General features: G+C 39.8%; 1 protein-coding gene across 3 annotated transcripts in view; it reads left to right on the forward strand.

Moving 5' to 3' along the window:
* Window positions 1–12,981, forward strand: part of PKNOX1 (PBX/knotted 1 homeobox 1) — a 43,919-nt gene that overhangs the window by 16,766 nt on the left and 14,172 nt on the right. For 2 of the 3 annotated variants that reach the window (XM_086618361.1, XM_086618369.1), the window contains 2 exons: window positions 2,095–2,222; window positions 3,414–3,585. In XM_086618361.1, coding sequence (XP_086474487.1) covers window positions 2,095–2,222; window positions 3,414–3,585 — 300 coding nt within the window. Of the gene's footprint in view, window positions 1–2,094; window positions 2,223–3,413; window positions 3,586–12,926; window positions 12,973–12,981 lie in introns of those variants that run through there. The other variant, XM_086618375.1, reaches the window with a different exon arrangement.

Raw genomic sequence — 12,981 nt, forward strand, 5'->3', positions numbered from 1 at the left:
AGACCCATTTTTACATTGCTATATGTCAGCCCTAAGCAGTAAATACAAGTACTTCTGTCAGCAGATGGCAACAGTGGCGAGCAGTCAGAAGAAAAACAGCAACTTTTCCCATCTCTTATAGAAATACGTCTATCTGAATGCAATCTAGGATTGTTGATTTTTGTTGTTATTGTTTGCTTCTTTTATTGCAACTCTATTTTCTGTCTCTTCTCGCCTACCTTATATCTTTTAACTTTGTTCCCCCAGCAAATACATGCCGTCCTGTGACACATCAGTGGAAGTAACACGTTCTTGTAAAAAACGGATTGGGAGAGGGCATTTTCTTTCCATTTGTTTTGTATTTTAAGCTCTCAGTGACCAAGACAGACAAGTAACTTGGGTGCCTGTTGCTTTTGTAGTTTGGAAATGGCCTACAGAAAATAGCTTGCAGTTTTTAAGTGAGCTATTTCCTCCTTCTAGTGAGGTAGAGCCCGAACTGAACATGCTCTCTCCCTTTAAACGCTGCGGATGTATGGCTCAACATTTATAATCACTTGTATGAGTCATCTCCTTTTATTTTGCTCCTCCTTCATGTCATTAGCCAAGAAATGAGTCCATTAGTTGCATCTTTTTTGCAAACATTCTGGCTTAAAAATCATCTACGCTTGCTGAGGAAGCTTTTTGCAAGTCAGGCGGCTCTGTTGGGTTGGGTACGCTGGCGTTTTCTGAGTTTCTGATTTTGCTAGGAGATAGCTTGGCCCCAACAGGTAATAAAGCAGAAACGTTTTAATTCTCCCAGGTTTCTTGGGAATAGTATAAATTCCTTTTGCTTATGTTGTGTGGAAACTGATTAAATTCTGTCAGAGTCAGGTTCTGTAATAGTTTCTGGACACCAGTGCTGCTCTTGGAGGATTCTTGTGGGTGATGTGATATGTACCTCTCATGGGAAAAGAAGACAGATGACACGTGCAGAAAGGAACTGTAGAGAACTCAGTCAATTCTGGCTGTCTGGTGATATCTAGAGCAGTGTCTGTCCTCTACTCGAGATAAAATTTTTTAGGTTTAAAGTAGGAAAAAAGATTGCTGTCGTTTCTTGTCTTTGTACAGATGTTATAGTGCTCAAAGGGGACAAAAAACAAGGAGTTTGGGTTGGGGGATGGAAATGATGACTTCAGAGGTTAGGTTCCTTTAAGACCTTTTAGTCTGAAAGATATTTAGCTGGAGGTGATGGGAAACCACTTTCAATACCTTCAAAGCACCTCAAAAGCATTACCAGGCTCTAGTGCAATTTAGGAGGTGCTCAGTAGAAGCTGTGGCTCTGTTGTTTTTCAGTGATGGCAGATTGTGTAGCTGTGTGTTAAACGGATCTATAGAAGCATTTACTGCTGTTTTCTCCAGTAGCTTGATATTCCTAAAATAATTTGTCATTACAGTATGTGAATTTGAGAGGTAAAGGTAAGGGAAGGTTATGTTCCTGATAATTGAAGGATTGGATGGACGCAGAATATTTGAGTTCTTTGTAAAGAAATGCACATTTTAATGGACAAGGAAAAACCTCAGGATCTCTTTTCTTCAGTATCTTGATGTAACCTGGTGTAGTGGAGGGTGTCCTTGCCCATGGCAGGAGGGTTGGAACTAGATGATCTTTGAGGTCTCTTTCAACCCAAACCATTCTGTGATTCTATGATAATGTACAGTAAGAAATAAGAAAGGAAACTTAAGAGTAGAAACTTTCTTTTCTGTTGTTTTCATCTTAAATGCTTTTTATGCAGTCATCCCCATAAATATTTTGGAGAAAAAAAAAATCCTATTTTTTGCTAGCCTGTTCCAAAAAGAGTCACTTCAGAGATAAAATACTTCAACATTTTACTAATATCTGTCATTCCCGTTTCAAAGCCTCATGCTCAAACTTGAAGTGACCTTTTACACTACCCATCAAAAAGTGTCAAGTGTTAAAAGAGGGGTTTTGTTACTGCTATGGCTTTTTGTGTATCTGCCAAGTCATACCAACCTTCCAGCAATTTAGTAGCCCATTGCATTGCTCTTTCCTTAGAAAATAGTACACATTTTACGTCAAACATACCAATTTTCTTGTAACTCACGTTCTTCCTACAGATGCCAGTGGTAACAGAGTTAAAAACTGAACAAGATCCCAACTGCTCTGAAACTGATGCAGAAGGTGTGAGTCCTGCCCCTGTAGAATCTCAAACTCCAATGGATGCAGACAAGCAAGCCATTTACAGGTAGTAATGGACTCATGTTCTATCTTTTGAAGGATAAAGAGTAAGAGGATTATTTTTTTTTTTTTTAGTTGATAATAGGTAGTTTAAAAGCAGATGATCTCCTGGCTAACTGTCTCAGTAGTTTGCAGGGAAAGAATGAAATCAAATTAGCTTAACTGTCAGTCTCCAGAAACAAGAAAAGAAACTTCCCTTTATTGTGGGATTCTTCAATTTCAGCATAGTTTTAAAGGTTGTTCTAAGGTGTCTGCCTTCAAAGCACAAGTGAAATTTAGCAAGCTACTTACTGAACTATGGTCACTGTTTGTTATACTGTAGTTTTTGTCTTTAATGTGAGATTTCATTTTTATTGTAATTAGGTTGATCTTTACTCCCTTTTCTTTAGGGATCACAATCAATTGCCCAGTGATTAACTCAGACTGGATTAAATGTTGATGTATAAACACAATAATTGGAGATTTTTCAGTGTTAAGTGCTAATCAGTATGCTCAGTTTTGATGAGGTTGGGTGTTCTTTCACTTCAAGTGCTTTGTAAAGACATAATTGTTAACAGTTTCCAGGTAAAAACAAACAAAAAAACCCCAAACCTAACAACAAACAGAACCAAAAAGCTGAAGCAGAAAGATGTATCTTCTCCTTTACAGGCTTATGCTAAAGAAATCTGAGCGTCTCATCTGAGCATGATTTCATAGGAGGCCTCTGAGTATAGCCTGGATACTATTCTCAGTTTCGTAAAGTTATTCGTGATGTATAAATGACGCCCACATTGAAGAATAAATGAATTTTTTCAGACTTTATTTCATAATTTAAATCTGCATTCATCCTATTTGTAAATCCTAATCCTCATTTCTAATGCACTGTATTAATGTATCTCTTGCCACTCAATTACAGTGAATTAAATAGTATGTCATAGCTTATTAGCTTGTGATTTGTTGTTTTTATTTAAATAGACATATTTTGCTGCTTTACTTGCCTCTAGAGTGTGTGGTGAATCAAAATGAAAAAAAAAACAAAAACAACAAACTTTCATCATGTTTTGCTGTAGCCAGTGATGTTATATGCTGTCTCTTCCAAGACTTGTCTTTCTGTTTCTTACATGAATGCCTGTTACCTTACATGAGGTAGATGTCTTACTCTTCAGTGAGGTACATATGAGTGAAAATACTTATTCATGTATTTTAACTTTTATTCTAGGCACCCACTATTTCCCTTGTTAGCACTATTATTTGAAAAATGTGAACAATCTACACAAGGCTCAGAAGGCACAACTTCTGCTAGTTTTGATGTAGATATTGAAAATTTTGTAAGGAAGCAGGAGAAAGAAGGAAAACCCTTTTTCTGTGAAGATCCAGAAACTGATAATTTGGTAAGTATAGGCTGTTTTTTTTATTTCCGAAACAATCATCACATTTGCCTCTTCTTCCTAATTTCCCATCCCAACTGGTGCTTATAGTTTCTCCTCAGGTTTTCCTTCCTGCAAGAGATTCTTCCTTATGTTGATGCTGAAAAACATTTTTGTAAAATTTCTTCTGACCCTTTTTTTCCCCCCTCTTACCTGTTAACTTACAGTGGGTCCTTCACAGTTGTTCCCCGTCCTAAACTGGCTAAGGTCAGTGTATTAGAGATGAACAGAAACATATACTTGCCATAGCCAAGTTGACTCTGCAAATCAATTGTAGAATGTCAAGTGTATAACATATTTATCAAAAACATGTCATCGATGTAAGTTTTTTTCCAGCTTTTTTTTAATGAGGTTTCATCTAGTTCATGTGGGAGAAGAGCTGTTTTAAGAAGAGCTTAGAAACTGTTTAACATAGATAAATTTTTTTCTTAAGTGACGTTGTCTTTTTTGGGCTTTCTGAAAGTCCTTCCTGTGATGAATCTGGGATTTCCCCAGTCCCGTAGTCTCTCTCTTGAATCACATCTCTAGAGCACACCTCTCTTGTCATGCTAGTTTCTAAACTATCTGCCTGACTTCGTCTCTAAATTTAGCGTCATGTTGCAACTAGATTTTATCTTATTCAATAGTGTTAGAATTAGAGGTCAAATGTTTGGTTTCATTTTTGAAAACCTGTTCCTTTAGTAAGAGAACTGTGTAATAAAACAAGTTTTCATCCTCGAGACTACCTCACAGGAGAAAAAGCTGCTTAAAATACTGAAGTTCACAAATGAAACGGAATTGAAGGGAGGTTGTAAACAACAGAAATGGTGATGCATTAAGACCGATACCTAGAAAGAATTATGTGGGCAAATAATATCCTGTGTGGGAGGCTAAAGTAATGTATGTGGAGAAAACTCTTAAACACAACGAAGACTTAAAACAAGAAACAAATCTGAGATGCTTATTTAGGATTGGCAGGAGTGTTGCAGTGAACAGCATGTTAGGAGAGGCGCATGTTGTCACAAAAAAGGGGTCAATTTTGGCTGCTTTTACAAGCAGTCTAAATGATCGTTTTGCATAACTTGATTTTTTTTTTCTAAGCACTTTTATGATCAATCGTTAGTTTACCTAAGTTCTGGGAAGACAGTATTTAAATAGTGTCACGGAAAATAAAGCTACAAGAGTCCCTATGTGTCATGAGACCAGCGTGAGAGAAGGCAGCAGGTAGCATATTCTAGAGTGAGGCAAGCTTTTACAGCTCTAGCTAAAGACACAGAAAAAGTTACCTTTTCAGCTACTTGTTATATCCTTTTAACTGTAGGTTACAGTGCCCAGGATTGAAATATCTTAATACATTGCATCAGTTATCTTAGTCTTTGTAAATATAAAGTCATCTTAGATTAAATATTCTTCAAGGATGGATCAAGTTCACTTTGCACTAATCTACCTGCAAGAGTGCTTTCAAAAAGTTCTCTTTTACTGTGGAGCTGTTTGTCTTACAGAAGCTTTTATTTTCAGTTTGGGTACATTTCGAGGCTCAAATAAGGTTTTTGTTTGGTGGGTGTCCTGAAACAGTGCCTTTCAGAATGATGGAAAATCAGCTAAAGGAGGACGCTTAATATGATACATGATGATACCGTCAGTACTAGTGTAAAGATTCTCAGTTTATAAATGAAGAACTGAAGAACAGGCATTGGCCACTTTGACCAAAGTTACAACTAGAACAGAACTGAACCCTCAAAATCTCAATTTAGTATCTTGACCATTAGATCTTTGTGGGCAAATTTTGATGCAGCTCACCTGAGAAACATTTATGATAGAGACAGTGACTTGGTTTTCAAAGTAGAAAGAAGCATTGACATGCCTACTAAGACAGTTCCATGAATAAATCCTGTGGCAGAATGACTGTAGTCACTGTAGGAATTAAAAGTAGAATATGAAAGAAGAAAAACAAAGGCAACAGGAAATAAACAATAATTCTCTTCTTTAGTTTCTGCCCTAGCATGAGAAGCAGTGGTGTGGGGTGCTTTGCTTTTTTAAATCTTTTTTTATTTGAAGTGTGAGTGGTGTAATACTACATTTATTAAATACTTGTAGCACAATATAACGATTGTATTACATTTGTAAGCGGAAATAAGTACTTCAGAATGGTTATAACGAGATCATCTGTCTGTGAAGAGTATGGCTGTTCCATACAGAAATCCTTGGAGATTGGGAGCCACTGGTACCATCATTTTAGATCTTTCGTGAACAAGAAAGCACTCAGGCAAATTTGAGAGAGGGGAAAAAAAAGTGCATGATTAGGGAGAAGGAGATAAGTACTTTGAGGAGCCATTAGTTTCTGAGGAGGACTAAATCCAGGCTAAAAGCTGCAGTTCATCATGGATGCTAATTTGCACATGTATAAAACCTTGTGGGACCTTTGGTTGTTAAAGAATGAATTGCACAAAGAATTCCCCAAATAACGTATCAGTTTTAGGATCTTGTGGTTTGACCCAGATATGTAGAAGACTGACTAGCAGGAATGCTTATAATTTTGGAACTGCTTCTTTCTTTATCTCTTTCACTCAGTAATATGTCTGGGGTTTTGTTGCTATCTGTGACATCCCTGGAGTGCTACTTGCACATCAGCCGTGAATTTGAAGACACAATAAAATTTTCCATGGCTTGCTCTTCAAAGAGTTTTTTGAATATACTTGCCTCCAATACTTTACTCAAAAATGAGGGTTAGTTCTGTTCTGCATGAAGCAGGTCTGCTGACCTCAGGTGATTTTCTTCATTTGTTATTCTGAATTCAACACAAATATACCATTTTCCCATATGTCTCTAATCCCAATTTATTTTCAGACACACATCTGAAATCTAATAGTTGCAATGTAGTAGTTCTGGCTCAGTGAATAAGGAAAGAGCAATGGATGTGGTTTATCTTGACTTTAGTAAGGCTTTTGACATTGTCTCCTCTAACATTCTCATTAGATAAACTGATAAAATGTGGACTAGATAAGTGAGCAGTGAGATGGGCTGAAAACTGGGTGAACTGCTGGACTCCAAGCATTGCAGTCAGCAGCATGAAGTCCAGTTGAGAGCTAGTGTCATGGTCATCAGCAGTGTACTGCAAGGATTTATACCAAAACCAGTCCTGTTTAACATCTTTGTTAATGACCTATATGATGGGTCAGAGCGTACCCTTTGCAAGTTTGCAGATACTGCAAAAGTGAGAGGAGTGGCTGATGACCAAATGGCTGTGCCACCATTCAGAGGTACTTTGTCACTTTTGGAGAAAGAGGCAAACAGGAATCTCATGGAGTCCAACAAAAGGAAATGCTGGGTCCTGTGCCTGGGGAGGAATAAGCCCATGCACCAGTACACTCTGGGGCCAACCAGCTGTAAAGCAGCTTTGTGGAAAAGGACCCAACAGTCCTGGTAGACACCAAGCTAAATATGAGACAGGAATGCATCCTTGCAGCAAATATATTTGACATACTGGACTGTGTTAGGAAGAGCGTTGTCAGCAGGTCAAGGGACATGATCCTTTCCCTCTTCTTGGCACTAGCGAGTCACATCTGGAGTGTTGGGTACAGCTCTGGGCTCCCTACTGCTAGCCGTAGACATACTAGAGTGAGTCCAGAAAAGGACCACAAAGATGGTTAAGAGACTAGAGCATCTCTCATGTGAAGAGAGGCTCAGAGAGCTGGGACTGTTTAGCTTGCAGCAGTGAAGGTTTGGGGGGATATTATCAATGTATCTGTATACCTAACGGGCAATAAAGGTAAGAGACTCTGAGTCTTCTCAGTGGTGCCCAGTGAAAGGATAAGAGGAAATGGACATAAACTGAAACACAAGAAGTTCCATTAAAACGTAAGAAAAAACATTTTTACTGTAAGGGTGGTTGAATACTGGAGCAGGTTGCCTAGAGAGGTTGTGGTGTCTTCATCCTTGGGGACAGTCAAAATCCAACTGGACATGGCCTTGAGCAGCCTTCCCTAGTTGACCTGACTTTGAGCAGGGGGGTTGGAGTACACAATCTTCAGAGGTCCCTTCCATCCTCAACTGTTCTGTGGTTTCTGTGAGCTTTCAAAGATTGGTTTCCCAAAGATCCTACATGCCTTGAGCTGCTTCACATGCTTTTGGTTGTATACAAACATTCTCTCAGATCTAGTTTACTTTGATTGTAAATGGGTCTGCTGTGTTCAAATAGTTCTTCCTGCCAATGGACCTGTTTGTGATTTTAGTTTTGACAAAGTCTCTTGGTTTATGTGGTATTCACCTTTGTTGATGGGCTGCACAAATCTGGCTGATTTTGCTTGAGATGGATGAGGAAGTATTTATGTCTTGTTTTCCGTGGCTGCTGAGGTCAGTACTATCTTAAACTGCAACCACATTGCAAAATCAAAAGTCTTTGGCATTGAACTCCTATTCTGTAGTCGTATTGTTAGCCATGACTTTTTATTACTAGATACCAAATGAAATCTGAGTGCAACTTGTCCTCTTCCTGTCTTGAAGGCTGGGGACTCTGAACAGTTTGACATTCTGATAGGCTATTCGTTTTGTCAGGGGCAACAAGCAGAAGAGTTTCTGTCAAGTTGTGAAATAGCTAGTATGATTTTCAGTTTCTTCTTCAGCTTGAAATATTGGCGCTTGCACAGAGAAGGCTGTAGCTGGGCAGTTTTTTCTGCCTTGTGTCACATATGTATATACATTTTTATATAGATTAAAAATATCTTTTCAGTAGAGAGAGATTCTAATATTGTGCACCTTTGTTACGTCTTCTGTTCTTGCTGTCCTTCCCTTTTTAACTCCAATATTAAATCAACCATTCAGTTGAAAGGAGAAGCTAGTGAATGCTACTAGTTAGAACAAGCCAGAAGGGTGGAGCAGATAAGTGCACTGGTGCAAAGCAAGTAGTTGTCTGGCCCATCTGACCTCAGCAGAGTCAAACAAATAAGGTGTAAATGCTTGCTCAGTAGCAATCATTCAACTTTGAGCCAGAGCTAAACTGAGATGAACTGAATATTACAGTACTACAAAAAGCCAAATTCAGATCCTGTCTGAAAAGAGTCACAGGCCTGCTTACAGTAAGAAAATTGGCCACTAATTTCAGCTGTTTCAGTTTTTTTTTTTTCCTTTTACTTCATTTGGAAGTGGCATGTAGAACTCAACTACACTGCATAGTTTTTGTGACGGATCTTAAGCTAATGGCTTCAAAACACCAGAATATAATTTAAGGCTTCATACTGCCTATAGGCTAATTGACCGAATAATAGAAATCGTGAAGGTCGCAGATACTGATTGTAGGGCCTCTTACGATCCTGGCAATGTTTCACATTGCGAATTCACTTGAAAGGCCTTGAACATTCCAAAGGAAAGGTTTCATTTTCATCCAGGGGACCACAGAATGTTAATCTGAACGGCACAGGCGTTAGATCAGTTTGACCAGAAAGGAAGTTCATCAAGAGCAGTGTAAGGTCGTTCTAACTTGAGTAGCTCTTAGTAAGCTACGGTCTAGATTACCTTCTTACTTTGGTATTATGGTTCTCATTCTAAATTAATTGGTGGTTCCCTGTATTAGTAGTATAAAGGATTTCAGCGTTGGGAAATACAGGTAGCATCCGTCTGAAACAATTTTAAGGATATCCATATATTGCTAAACCTGGCCTGCAAACTAAATTTCAATCCTTTTTTATTATCTAGAAGGAGGGATTCCGTTCTTTCTAGTTAACCAATCCAACAGCGTCAGTTGGTGATCTTGAAACAGCATGGCAGAGGGTTATGGTTAAAGTAGAAGTAGCATTACTAGGCCTTTTACTTTTGCAATGTCTTGCCCAACTCTGACTTTGTCAGACATATTGTCAAAATAGGGAGTTTGCAGTGAAATGGATGAGAATGTTTCCCATGGATGATCTCCCCTCTGTCCCTGGCAAGATCGTGGAACAAGTACTCCTGGAAACTATGCTAAGGCACATGGGGAAAAAGGAGGTGATTGATGACAGCCAATATGGCTTCACTAAGGGCAAATCGTGCCTGACAAATTTGGTGGCCTTCTATAATGGGGTTACAGCACTAGTGGATAAGGGAAGAGCAACTGACGTCATCTACCTGGACTTATCCAAAGCATTTGACACTGTCCTGCACGACATCGTTGTCTGTAAATTGGAGAGACGTAAGTTTGACAGATGGCCCACTTGGTTGATAAGGAATTGGCTGGATAGTCACACTCAAAGACTTGTGGTGAACAGCTTCATGTCCAAGTGGAGACCAGTGATGAGTGGTGTTCCTCAGCGGTTGGTACTGGGGCTGGTGCAGTTCAACATCTTTATCGGTGACATGAACAATGGGATCGAGTGCACCCTCAGCAAGTTTGCTGACAACACCAAGCTGTGTGGTGTGGTTGACATGCTGGAAGGAAGGGATGCCGACCAGAAGGACCTTGACAGGCTTGAGAGGTGGGCCCATGCAGACCTTTTGAAGTTCAGCAAAGCCAAGTGCGAGGTCCTGTACATGGGTCGGAGCAATCTCAAACACAAGTGCAGGCTGAGCAGAGAATGGATTGAGAGCAGCCCTGAGGAGAAGGACTTGGGGGTGTTGGTAATGAGAAGCTCAACATGAGTTGACAATGTGCACTTGCAGTCCAGAAAGCCAACTGTATCCTAGGCCGCATCCAAAGAAGCGTGGGCAGCAGATCGATGGTGGTGATTCTGCCCCTCTACTCTACTCTCATGAGACCCCACCTGCAGTACTGCATTCTGCTCTGGGGCTCCCAGCACAAGAAGGACATAGAGCTGTTGGAGGGAGTCCAGAGGAAGGCGACGAAGATGATCCGAGGGCTGGAGCATCTCTCCCATGAAGACAGGCTGAGAGAGTTGAGGTTGTTCAGCCTGGAGCAGAGAAGACTCCAGGGAGACCTTCTAGCAGCCTTTCAGTACCTAAAGGGGACCTGCAAGAAAGCTGGAGAGGGACTTTTTACAAGGGCCTATAGTGATAGCACAAAGGGCAATGGCTTTAAACTGAAAGAGGGTAGACTTCTATTAGACTTAAGGAAGAAATTTTTCCCTCTGAGGGTTGTAAAGCACTGGAACATGTTGCCCAGAGAAGTTGTGGGTGCTCCATCCCTGGAAGTGTTCAAGGCCAGTTTGGATGACGCTTTGAGCAACCTGATCTAGTGGAAGGTGGAGCTTGGCACTAGATGAGATCTTTGAGGTCCCTTCCAACCTGTCATTTCTATAAATATCTATGGCTTCTGGATCAGGTCAGAACTTGGTATTAGGCTTCAGCATATTTAGAAGAGTGAGAATTTCTCAGAATAGATTGTAAGAATCTGGAAAGAGGTGGAAAAAATGGCACTTTCTCGTGGAAGTTTTTTTTTTTTCCTTAAATGAATTTTTAAGGTACTCCTTGAAGTGACCTGGATTAAGCTTATTTTTACTTGATTATTGCGTTGTTCCTATTCTTTTTCTGTAGGTGCATTCATATAATAGAGTTAGCAATGGTTTGTGTTCAAAACCTGCAGCGCTAAAAAGCTCACAAAACTGTGTTACGGCTTCTCTGCAGCATGAAGTTTCAATTGTTGTCCCTTCCTTTGTCTGAAAGGTGTATAAGATGCCTCTTTTCCTTCCAAGGAAGAGTGTATAACAGGAAAATGCAAAGTTCAGTTCTAAGGTCTGTTGAAAGAAAACTGAGAAGCTTCAGTGCTAGCTTCTGGACAAATTTTTATCAGCTTGCTCTGAGATCTAGAAAGTCTTGACATTCTAGGTATGTCTTTACTTTTAACTCAGTTTCATCTTTGAATCAGAAGAAGTAGTTATCTTTGGAACTCCTGGGAGAGTTTCAGTCCAGTCCATCTCTAATAAATACACAAAGTAAGTGGCTTTGCTGTGGACGTTACATGTTTGCTCTTCAGGAGCTATCGGCTGCAAACAGAACTTTGAAATTTTTCCCTTCCAGCTACACTGACTCTGACCATGCAAGTTAGACTCTTTAGAGAGATAAAAAGAGAGGTACAAGTTTAATGATTTTTTGCAGCAGTTATTTAGCTCTTACAGATATGCATGGCATAGCATGTTATTGGAGCTAGAATTATTGTAGAATCATGGAATCATAGAAGGTTTGGGTTGGAAGGGACTTTAAAGATCTTCTAGTTCCAACCCCTGCCATGGGCAGGGACACCTTCCACTAGATGGGGTTGCTCAAAGCCCCATTCAGCCTGGCCTAGAACACTTCCAGGGATGGGACATCCGCAACTTCTCTAGGCAACCTGTTCCAATGTCTTGCCACCCTCAGAGGGAAGAATTTCTTCCTTAGATATAATCTAAATTTACCTTCTTTCAATTTAAAGCAATTACCCCTGTCTTTATTCTTTATCTTAGAATGTCTTCTACAGGCATCTTCTGTTTTTCAACAATCCTGTTCTCTTTTCTGTTTCTTTATCACTCATGCTGTTCATGTTCTTCTCTGAACTTAATGTAAGTCCTGATGAGCTGCAAGAAGTGCTGCAGACCTCCCCTTTTCAAATCCTGGTCCCTGAGGGAAGGAAATGGAAGCTGAAGGTTGTGCTCACGTTTTACTTATCGAACTGGAAGTGTGCTTTCTTTCCCAGAGCTTTAATGTCCTCCTTATCTTTTTGGATTGTTACTTTACATCCACCTTGGTCCTTATGTCAAGCCTTAGTACCAGAAGAGATGTGTTTGCTGTTAAGAAGCAGATCTTGGTGATCTGTATTGCTAGCCAGAGGTTCACATGTGCACGTCCTTTCTGGAAGCGTGCTCAGCTGTATTCCCGTAACATGGAGTATCATCTGTTGGAGCTCCTTACACTTTGTCCCTTACCCTTTGCCATCTCTATCTCATTTCCATAGATAGAACGGGTCTTGCAATGAAGCAATAAACCAAATTCTCATTCTCCACTAATATTCTTTTGTGCTTAGGACTTACATGGACAGGTTCCTCCATATGCGAGAAGTTGTTCAGCATGAATGTTAGCAGGTAATTTTTAGAGCTTTCACAGGTTACATTATGTCTTAAGACATTCAGTACTTAACACTTCTTTGTTGCTTACTGTTAACCCAGCCACTGCCTCAGGATGCTCTACCTCTTGTATAGCTTCTGTTCAGAGTAAACTCCTCCCTTATTTGAGTGGCTTTTTAAATTTCCCCACATTCATAGGACCATAGGATGATTCAGGTTGGATTACAAGTTCAAGAGGTCTGTAGTCCAATCTCCTGCACAAAGTAGGATCAGCTGTGAACTCAGAGTAGGTTACTTACGGCTTTATCCTAGAAACAATACAAAACATGGGGTGTTAAATATACTCTCACTTTTGTATTTGAACAGGACACTGCCTTTTTTGAAGACCCCCGAGTTTTTTGTTTCGTTTGGGGTAAGGATT

The sequence above is a fragment of the Tauraco erythrolophus genome, chromosome 1, assembly GCF_009769465.1.
Source record: "Tauraco erythrolophus isolate bTauEry1 chromosome 1, bTauEry1.pri, whole genome shotgun sequence".
NCBI classification, from domain to species: Eukaryota; Metazoa; Chordata; class Aves; order Musophagiformes; family Musophagidae; genus Tauraco; species Tauraco erythrolophus.